We start from the raw sequence: 11,098 nt of genomic DNA, 5'->3' as shown, positions 1-11,098 counted from the left end.
ATATAAAATTAATGCAAATAAATAACGTAAATTGTAAATAAACAACAAATTCCAGCAAAAGAAACACTTACAAAAGTCATTTTTTTCCTGATTATGAAACTTRTGAAAGTGGGTAAAGTACTTCCAGTGACTCTCTCTACTGTTTGCCATAAATTCACTTGACCTCCAAATGTCTCAGCAGATGGAAAACAGCCTCAGAACAATAAAGCTTGTGTACAAACATAAACTGTAGGTGTGTCTCTGGTGCATTTCTGGTTAAAACGTTTGTTACAGTGGGTGAGTATTCAGAAAGTCTACTCAAGCAGGAGTAGTGATAGTACCTAATCATATTACTGAAGCAAAGTAAAATATATGTAGTAAAACTACTCCCAAAAGTACTTCTTTTTCTCCAAAATGTTTCTCAAAATGTAACTGAATAAGTGTAACTCTCACCCACCTCTGTGTTTAACAAAAGGAATAACTTATCCACAACATGACTTATGCAGAGCTCCTGTGCAGCTTTAGTGTAACTTATAATGAACTTATCATAGCGTGTTGGAACATATTGCAACAATCACATGATATCAGTTTAGAGCGATMGTCAGCATTTGTGGGGGACAAAATGTGTATACGTCAGCATGAGTTTTCTAAAATGTTACAGTGTGACAGGGCCTTTAGAAATGATCTATCTTTAGACTCAGTCTCATTGTGAGTCACACGTTTATTCACCCACATTATAAAAAAGCCTCACAGTTGTTTAAAAAACGCAAAGTAAAGCATTAAAATAGAGTAGAACTAAATTCATAATGCTTTTTTTACCTTTTGGTTTTATTCCTACTTCAGCTTTAAKAACTACTATCAGCTTTCAGACCACTTAATGTGCAGATATTGTAAGACAACAACAATCAGAAAAGTGCCTATGGCAATCCAGGGAGCAATTTAACAAGAAAGCTCCATCCACCTTATTTAACAAGAAAAAATAAAGAAATAAAASAGAAAACATGAGAGAAAAATGAACTGAGATGAGCCTCAAGCCATTTGTTAAAAAAACATGACATAATTTACAGAAACACAAAGTATTTTCTGCTAAAACATAAAACTCCCACAGGAATTGAATCCCAGACACAACAACAACTAAAAGAAAAGTCATTTAAAAAGAAGAAGCTCACCTGTTGGACTCTGAGTTGTAGTGCTGATGTTGGCTCCTCCTCCTCTGCTCTCCTCCTCCATGTTGCCCGGCAAGAGGGCCCCCGAACCCATGACGTGGGACCAGGCGGCCTCCTCGTCATCTTGGGGTGCCGGCAGAGACAGGGGATCGTCAAGGGAGGTGTTTAGGGACAGCCCTTCCTCTGGGACCATTGGAAGTGTGGTGAGAGGAGCTGTGGAGCTGTCATTGAGCTCTGCGTGAGGAGACGTTGCTGACTGGACCGTCTGAGCATGAGGTGAGGGCTGGGGAGGGGACGGGGGCAGGGAAGGGGGGGGGGATGGGGTCGGGGAATAGGATGGGGCTGAGGAAGTGTTTGGAGGTGAGGAGGAAGGAGAAGGATCGGATGGTGATGGATGGAGAGAGTGAGATTTAGGAAAGGATTCTGACTGTGTGGATTCTAAAGGAGATGTGGACGGTGAGGTGGATGGGGAGCTAGATGGTGAGGTGGATGGGGAGGTGGACATTGAGGTGGATGGTGAAGTTGATGGGGAGGTGGACGTTGAGGTGGATGGTGAAGTTGATGGGGAGGTGGACGGGGAGCTAGATGGTGAAGTTGATGGTGAGGTGGAYGTTGAGGTGGATGGTGAAGTTGATGGGGAGGTGGTCGGGGAGGTTGATGGGGAGGTGGTCGGGGAGGTAGACATTGAGGTGGACAGGGAGGTGGATGGTGAGGTCAGGGGTAATGGTGATGGAGAAGGCGACAGAGTTTGTTCTGGTTCTGGTGAAATGGACAGGGTTGGGGTTTCTGATCCAGACACAATGGACTGGGGTTGGGCTGTAGAAAAGTCACTTTCTGTCTCAGTTGTGGTCACGGCTGTGGTTTCCAGAGGACTGCTGGGGATGAAAGTGGTGGTGGTGGTGGTCTTGGAGGAGTGTCCTTTCCTGTGACCCCTCTCTCGGTTTCTTTCTCTGGACCTCTCTCTTGTCCCGACAGGCCGACGCGACACTTGAATCTCTCCTTTTGCCTCTGCGCCGGTGATTTCTCCACTTCCTTCTTCCTCTCCTTTCCCCCTCTCATCTCCTCGACTCCTGTCCTCCCCTTTGTTCTTCCTCCCCCTTCCTCTTCCTCCTCTGCCGCTGGCTTTGGAGGTCACTGTTTCCTCTCTCTTGCCAGGAGCCTGTGTTGTTGTGGTCTCCACTTCCACTGCAATCCAAGCTTCCTTACCAGAGGAGGTGATATCAGGTGAAGGGCTGGGGGGAGTGGATGTATGAGCCTTGGAGTTCTCAGAGATCTTGGCGCTCGCTGAGATCTTGGCGCTCTCTGTTGTCGGAGAGCCCGAGGACGAAGCTAGAGCCGATGCCAGATGAGTGGGTGAATCTTCACTCATTGCTGTAGTTTTCTCCACGGGCTGGCTGACGAACCACGAGCTCCCCCAGGAAAACAGACCTTTGCGGAGCACAGAAACAAGCAGTCGTGGCAATGAGTGCAAAAAATCAAAGCCGTGACTTCAAAACAGAGAGAAAATTATCTGATAGATGCACTCCGCTTTGCCAAAAGCAACAAAACAAACACTTATAATCTGTCCAAGATTTCCATCACCTGCTCCTCTTTGTGCATTTATCAAAACCAGCAGAGCTCTGTGCATCCTGTGAAGGCAAACATTCTGTGACAAGGTTTTGCTACTGCCCAACATTTTCTTTCACTCCATAAGCCTTTAGGTCACTGTGGTCAATGTGACCTCAGAATGCTTCAAACGGAGGATGAACAATAAAAGCAAACTGTCATATTTGAAAAGATTGTTGAGGGGAACGGTTTGGATTTTTTTTAATGATGTTCTGAAGATGATACAGGTGGTCAGTATCTTACCAGCAGTTGATATTGCTCAGATCATTCTGAATGTGAAGTTTAGGCAAACATTTTCTCTGAGGAATTGAGGAGCAGCCATTCCTAAAATTAATCCAGTTATAAAATCTTTAATAATGCCTAATAAACAAATTGTTCATCAGTTGTTAAATACTGTATTAAATATAAATTATCTATAAAACTACCAAAAAAACTATTTATACTATAGAATAGAATAGAATAGAATAGAATAGAATAGAATAGAATAGAATAGAATAGAATAGAATAGAATAGACTTTACTGAAGCTGGATCACCATTTAGCAAGATCAAGTCTGTAAACCAGCCACTAGTGAAACCAAGCTTGTGTATCTTTTATGCTGATCCCAAGCTTGGACAAATGGTAAGGGTTATCAGGAAGGCCATCAGATGCTAAACATCATTGCCAAAACAAACGTGAGTCCGACCAAACAACACCATAATGGATCAACTGAAGCCCAGGTTAACAATGACCACCACTGGTGCTGCTGACAAATCGGGTGTTGATGGAAACTGTGCTACTGTCTGTTTAAGACTATGAGGAGGGAAACATGTCCAGAGACAGAGTGAGAGGAGGAAAGTCAAGAGTGTAGGACTGAGAATAGCAACTCTAAACGTACGGACAACGGCAAAGGCAGAGAGCTGGCTGACATGATGCAGGAAAGAAAAGGTGTATCATGTGTGCAAGAGACCAAGGACGGGCTGCAAGGCTCATGCTGTTTTACCATGGTGAAGAAGAGAAATGGACAGTGACCTACAGGAGTAGACAGGAATATGCAGGTAGACTACATTCTGTGTCGAGGTAACCTGAGGGAGATCGGGAACAGGAAGGTTGTGGCAGCAGAGAGCATGGCCAAACAGCATTGGACGGTCGTGTGTGGGATGACTGTCATAGTGAAGAAGAGGAAAAGAGGAAAGTCAGAGAGGAAGACCTAATGGTGGGCTTGAGGAACGTCTGCCTTTAAACTGTTCCAGACACCACCTGGGGCTTTTTTAAAATTTAAATTAAACTCAATTTTAAACCTTGGTGTCAGACGACTTCCTCCAGTTCTTCCCTTTAGCTTGACACCCAAATAAAAAATAAAAACATGTCAAAAAGCTTTTGAGGAATTTCAGGGGCGACTGCTAAGGGGGTTCTGGGTGGTAAGAAAGAGCTTCCTGGGTTACTAACAGTGATTAGGAGACAGATAGGAAGGTATTTGGTGTGATCTGGAGAGAGAGAAAAGGTGATAAAGAAACCTGGTGATGGAACTGTGAAGTGCAGCAATTCATGCAGAGGAAGAGGTTAGCCAAGAAGGACTGGGACAGTGAGAGGAATGAAGGACGTAGATGGGAACATAAGGAGATGCAACATAGAGGGAGGTAGAAAAGGCTAAACAGAAGGTGTGTGAAGAATTTCTGCAGCAGGTAAGATATTTATTACTAAAAACAACGCCACAGAAAACTACTTCAGGAAGTCAGAACCATCTCTTAAAGGCAAGATGCCTCAGAAAGTGAGTTTTACAAACCGAAAACATTTCACATCAAATTATATGAAGACTGTTTTGTATTTTAGCTTCAGAAAATGTCCAATCTTCTCTTCTCTGTGATGCAAATGCTTGTAATTTGCAGGCATTTTACGATCTCTTTTATGTGACCTGATTGCAACATTAAACAACAAGTGTTATTGCCAAGAGAAAAAGCATCAGCTTGAAACCTGCAATTTTCATGCATGAGTAAAATGAATTGTCAAAACTGAAGATGACAGGGTACATTAAAAGGTAGAGAAAGAAACACCTTATGATAAACACACGATTAAAAATTTCTCAGTGAAGACAGACACAAACATCTCGGTGCCAAAGCTCAAAAAGCACCACAGTCACATAAATTGCCCCAGAATTAAATCAGCATCTCTGTAACACAGTCTCAACAAACACTCAGCCTGCTGTTTGAAAACCACTTCCACTCCCTGCCAACGTGTAAAGCTCTACAAACCCGCCGGACCCCCTGAAACATGGGAAAAAGGAAAAGAGGACGGATGAGACAGATTTCACTGTTTTGTAATTCATGGATTTGTGTTTGAAGGAAACTCGATTTTCTTGGCACAAATTCCCCCCGCCTGTTGCAAGGAGTTAGATACACAGGCTGTGCTTCCAGACGCTGTGAAAACACGCAAAACATTTTTCTGAAATAAAAATGATAAAATCCTCCACAGGGTTTTATTTTCAGTAAAGGGCCTTCGGCTGCAACCAGAAGAACAGATGCTGATGAAATGAATCTGAGAATTATTGAGATCAAAAACAAGTGATTTGGTTTGAACGTTTCTTTTTAGTGTGACTTATTCTCAGAAAAGATCTTCAGTAACGCTAAAGATAAGAGGGTGATGATGCTTTTGCTGGTGCTTATCTGTGTTTGAGCAAATTTTATTAAAACTTTCAAGTATTCACTGCACCGGTTTGGCATCGACAACAAATTAACTTCTGATGTCAACCCAATCAAAGGAAACACATTAGTAGCTATAACCAATGAATTATATTGACTAGAGGTGTCACCGCAATGGTACAAGCGAGACGCCATATTGGAAGGGGCGGGTTGTCGTGGTTATATTTGTAGAATTGCATATAAATATTAGTTTTTCATTGGTAAGCACACATTGCAGACGCGTGCACTTTGGCAACATGTTTGTGCCTGATATGATAAAAGCTGTGTCCCAATTCAGGGGCAGCCTAGACCACAGTCCATGTATAGGCAGCACCATTTACAGTCTGGGAAGGCTGCATAAAACGGTCTAGTCTTCGAATGAAATATGGTTATGAAGGAAATTTTGTAACTGATTAATTGAATGTTAGATGCAGTTTTGTATTTTATACTTTCTGATCGTTTCAGTCTGTAAGGTTAAAGCAGACAAAGAGTTGTTGTGTGTTATCGTGTGTTCTTTCTTTAGTCTAAACAAAATGAGTTACGATCTGACATCTGACATAAAGGGAACACCTCCAGGGATGTAACCAGGATGACATGAACATTATAAGCTCAGTTCATTATTATAGTAGAAAGAAGTTGTTAGTGTTTGGCAGAGTCTCTGCAGTGCTCCTGTTTTTCTGTTCTGTTTCAGTCCAAGGTCTTACTGAGGCCTGTGTGCTGTACTGTGAACCTGATTGGAATCAGAAGATTGAAAATAAAGTTTAAAGAAGAAATCCAGCAGATTCCTCTTTATTCAGACGTACCATTTTGAACAACGCATATTTTTCTACAGTTATGCAACCACAAACTACACCGTTAACATGGTGTTATGTGCCTTGTTAACATGGTGTTATGTCCCTTTATACTTAAAATGCACTGGGACATGTAGCCACACTTTTCACTGGAGGAATAACTTCACAAAAAACATTACATGTAAATTTTAAAAAAACATTAATAATTTGGATTTGGCTCCAGTATAAATACTTGTAGTTGTATCTTTTTTAACATCTCATTGCAGCATAAATTTTACCAGCTACTCAGCTAAACATACTTTTAAAACTAAAAACCTTTGGTCCGTGGTGAATATCCAAACGACAACTTAAAAAAAAGAAGCCATATTACTTTGTTCTGTTTAGTTTGCCAATGGCGCAATGAATCCTGGAATATCCTCGGCCAGGAAGGATACTCAGATGCAGCCTTTATTTTCAGGACTTTCATGTGGGCTGCATGTGAAGGAGCCCACGATTTGGGACAGCCTCCGGTGAGGCGCAGTGATGCAAGAGGCCGACAAATGCGAACTTCGAAGGACGCAGCCATTGAATTGAGACAGTCAGTATGTACTGACAAGCATTCCTAGCAAATCAAAAATAAATAGCAAACTGAGTTTGGCTGATGTGCTGACATTAATTGAACATGTCATGGTTACCACATTCAGCTTTGACAGCTTGGCTCTTGAGGTGTTCTYGCCCTGAACAATATGGCTGCTCTCTATGACCATGAAACAGAACACGATAGAGCCTCTAGTCAATATATCTCATTGATTATAACTTAGTCTGACACATTAAGCTATGATTTGGTGTAGTAGTAGTTGAGAGTCATAGCRTAACAGGCAGTGGGCGATATCCATTCCTTCAAGGGATGCCTGTTCTTCAAATCTAAATTTGAATTTGAAGCTCCTATTTTCTGATTAAAACTCGATTAAGCATCAATCAAATATTGTTCTTTGCACATGGTGCTGAGGAATACTGGAGGCATTAACTGTCCCTCTTCATCAGTGGGGTTAAGGATAAAGATGCCAACTGTGTCTCACTTCAAGGAGCTCTGACGAGAGCTTACAGCCAGATGTATCAGCTGTTCCACCTGCTATCAATCACAGCTCATTAGTGTCTCAACAGGAGCGGCAGGCTGAGCATCACAGAAAGGTCAGCGTGACTTCAGCTCGTCTCCGGAATCCGAGCTTGCAGCAGGTTTTCACTCCATTAATTTTACAGCTTTCAGAGGATTTATGGACGCTGCTTTGAATGCGCTAAAATAATCATTCGCTTCTTATTAAGCTTCCCGTCCACAAAGTCACACTGTACAGCTTTACCATGGCTAAAATATACCTTTAGGGACGTGTTAGAAACTCAAGCCTCAATTTTTTTAAAGATATTATGGGTCCTGTTCTGAAAAAAAAAAAACTTTGTGCTTCATTTTTTTATAGCTCCTTCTCTAACCTTTCACCTCTCTCTCCCTCAGGTGCTTTTATGACCTGAGACATCCTTTAGAACAAGATCCATTTTCAGGACGGAGCCGGGAGGATGGTGGAGAGAGGCAATGAGACAAAATAAGACAGACGTCAAGTCTTTCTTTTTTTTCACTCTGCACTATATCTGACAGTCGTAACAAAAAATAAACCTTCATAGAGTCTGTGAAATTTGTTCATAAAAGAGCTGAGCCACCTTTTGATCTAAAAGAGAACAAACATATTTACTTGGTGAAGCAGGGCTGGAGGGATTTGACTCTTCGGCCTCTTTTGTTGCCGTCTCCTTTCCCTCCTCATGTTCACTTGATTCTTTGGTTTCCTCCTCATCTCCAGTCCCCACCAGGTAGTTCCACGGCTTCCAGATGGACTTAACAATCTTTGAGATCACCTAATGTAGAAAGCAAACAGTTGGCACCCATAAACTGCTTTAGATATAACATAGAATGTCATGGTTCAGGTTTTACACCAACCTTTTTGTCAGCAGGAGTTGGGTGAACTGGAGGTCGGAGAAACTCCTCTGAGTCAGGCCCAGGCTCCTGCAGTTCCCCCCAGTCAAAGGAGCTCTGTCCTGGGATCAGCTGGAGGGTAATGAAGGACTCTGAGGACCAGGGGTCTGTGGCTTCAGATGATTAGAACATCAGTAACTGTTCATCCAGTTTGGAAGACTCTTTAAAGGGATCCATGATTAGTTGTAACATCAGACTTTATTTGATAAACGTGTATTTTAACTGTAAAATAAAGACTGTAAAAATACTGTTTTTACATTTTTTAAACTAAAAGTTTAAAAGATATTACACAGACGGGGCCATTTTATTTACACGCAAAGCATTCTGGGTAAATGACGACGTGGATAGGTCCTTGGTGTGAGGCTGCTAGCGAGCTATATCCACCCTGAAGGTTAATCTTGGACAATATCTGACGACTGGCTCAAATGAAACCAGAGAGCGTTGACAGAGAGGAGAAGGTAGAAATGACTCAGCCTGTAACTGAAAATATGGATGGAGGACAACAGAGCTGTTTCATGGAAGAACCTCAGTTTAGCCTGTTAGCTTTAGCGTTAGCCCCGACGCTATCACCATATATATGTATTAGCTCAGCGCTACACATTCTCCTCTCGTCACTGAGGTCCTCCATCCACATGACAGAGAGGGGAACGCAAAAATGACTCAGCCTGCAACTGAAAATATGGATGGAGGACCTCAGTTTAGCTCGTTTGTTGCGCTAGCGCCGAGCTAATACATATAAGGCAGTATAACGTTGGTGCTAGCACAAAGGCTAACAGGCTAAGCTGAGGTTCTTCTTCCATGAAGCAGCTCTGTTGTCCTCCATCCAAATTTTTAGTTACAGGCTGAGTCATTTCTACCTTCTCCTCTCTGTCAACGCTCTCTGGTTTCATTTGAGCCAGTCGTCAGATATTGTCCAAGATTAACCTTCAGGGTGGATATAGCTCGCTCACACCGAGGACCTATCCACGTCATCATTTACCCAGAATGCTTTGCGTGTAAATAAAATGGCTCTGTCCGTGTTAAAATATATTTTAAAAATTTACAAAACTAAACAGCCTACAGTATTTTTACGGTCTTTATTTTACAGTTAAAATAAATGTTTATCAAACAAAGTCTAACGTTACAACTAATCGGGGATTCCTTAAGCTTCAGCGTAAGACTTACAGAGGCCGTCAGGCGGAGCCTCTTCTCCGAGGTCAACCATTCCCGTCCAGTTGGAAGGTGACACGTCGCTGCCGTCTGAGGACGCTGCAGGAAATTACAATTTAAAAATAAAAATCAAACCTGCAATCAATACTAATTCATTTCTACCAGGACTGGTGTGTTTTCCACTGGTTAAGACACCATAACTGAGCGGGTAGTAGATGAGAAAACCTGTCAGCGTGGTGGTTTGCTGTGCAGTCAGATTGGAGCTGTTGGTCGTTGCTGACTCAGCATCACTCGAGCCTGTGAGATAGCTCCAGGGCTTCCACTGGGAGGTGTAAATCTCAGAGCCTGTTTCCGTCACTTTACCTAAGAAACAAATTAAAGAGAGGTTTGCCAGCGAAACGTCTAAAAGCTTGATTTGTGTTTAAATTGTTTGCACACGACAGATTGTTGAACTGACGAGGGAAAATCATATTTATCGTTCCTCGTCTTTGTTCTCTCCCTGCCTCTCTCACGAGGCGTCTGTCAATCCAGCAGGTTCTTGGATACACGATTAGAAATAAGCGTTGCCATAGCTACAACAGCAGCAATGTCTTTTATTGTCATTTTTACTGCATCAACACCCAACAAAGCTTCAGTTTGAATGGAGATGGAAGATTTACCCATGTGTCAATCTATTTATTTTGTCACATCTCTCTTTTTTTCTGTTGACATGAAACAATATTGCAACAAACACAATCATAGTGGATACCTCTGTAGCAGTATGCGTCATATAAAGCTGTGGTGTTGTCAGCAGTGGTGTTGGGCGTGACGGTGCGGACTCCCGGCTGGCTGCCTCCACATTCGGGACGAGGCCAAGCCACTGGGTAGCGGATGCTGCCGTCCGACAGCCATCCCGGGGCGCAGCTGTCCAGGCCCGCCCTCCACGCCAGATAAAGCTGTCCCACGGTGGCCAGCTGGCCCCCGAGGGACACACAGCGGTCCGAGGCCGAAGACAGCGACAGTCTGCCTGGGACTGAGGAGTGAAAAACCTCCCCTATGGACAGAAAAAAAKCAGAGAATCAGCCACACGCAGAAGATAAAAGCTCAGTTTTGGACAGTGATTCAATAAATACACACACAGCAAACAGCTTGTTTATACTCAGTGCCATGTCTGTAGCACTCAGCCTTAAGGTCAGTCCTTTTATTAATTTTATTAYAGAAAAAGTATAAAAGAACTCAGTGTGTTCATCCAGCTTCATAGCTTTTTTAAAAGAGATGAACGCATTGTGAAAAATACTGTGTAGATATATTAGTAGATACATGTACATCCCAGTACTTATTGAAAGCCCACCAGGTACCTATTATCAAGCATGTATCAGGTACGTACCAGTTTCTCACTGGATATATGTATATCCAGTATATGTATAAGGTATAACAACAGTGTTGTGACTTTCTAACCTTTCACACCTTATTATTTTTTACCAATATTTTTATTCACTCGAGCAAGAATGAGCATTATGTTAATGAGTGTTTATAATCACATACATTATGTGACCCATCACATCGGAACAAGTATTAAGTCTAAAAGTCGGATATGGAGAAATAGGCAAACATAGTGTTTTGATTAAAACACTAACAAAAATTGAATTTCTTCAAAATATAACAAACAAATGCCTTATCCGTATTTCTTTTGAATGAACTGTTAAATATAATCATTAAAAACAATTTTGAAGCACTTTTTTGAGCAGTATCAACAAAAAAAACTGATTGTAAG

At 42.1% G+C, this 11,098-nt stretch overlaps 1 protein-coding gene across 1 annotated transcript in view; it reads right to left on the bottom strand.

Moving 5' to 3' along the window:
- The window catches only part of LOC106526743 (neurocan core protein), a gene marked incomplete at its 5' end in the record, with an annotated part of 45,229 nt that overhangs the window by 22,409 nt on the left and 11,722 nt on the right, over positions 1-11,098 (bottom strand). The window contains 6 exon segments of the mRNA XM_014021421.1: positions 1,149-2,573; positions 7,919-8,078; positions 8,161-8,309; positions 9,361-9,444; positions 9,571-9,708; positions 10,094-10,378. Coding sequence (XP_013876875.1) covers positions 1,149-2,573; positions 7,919-8,078; positions 8,161-8,309; positions 9,361-9,444; positions 9,571-9,708; positions 10,094-10,378 — 2,241 coding nt within the window.

Source organism: Austrofundulus limnaeus, unplaced genomic scaffold, assembly GCF_001266775.1.
Source record: "Austrofundulus limnaeus strain Quisiro unplaced genomic scaffold, Austrofundulus_limnaeus-1.0 Scaffold3, whole genome shotgun sequence".
NCBI lineage: Eukaryota > Metazoa > Chordata > Actinopteri > Cyprinodontiformes > Rivulidae > Austrofundulus > Austrofundulus limnaeus.
Note: the sequence above shows the minus strand (reverse complement) of the source record. Positions and strands in the feature narration are given on the sequence as shown.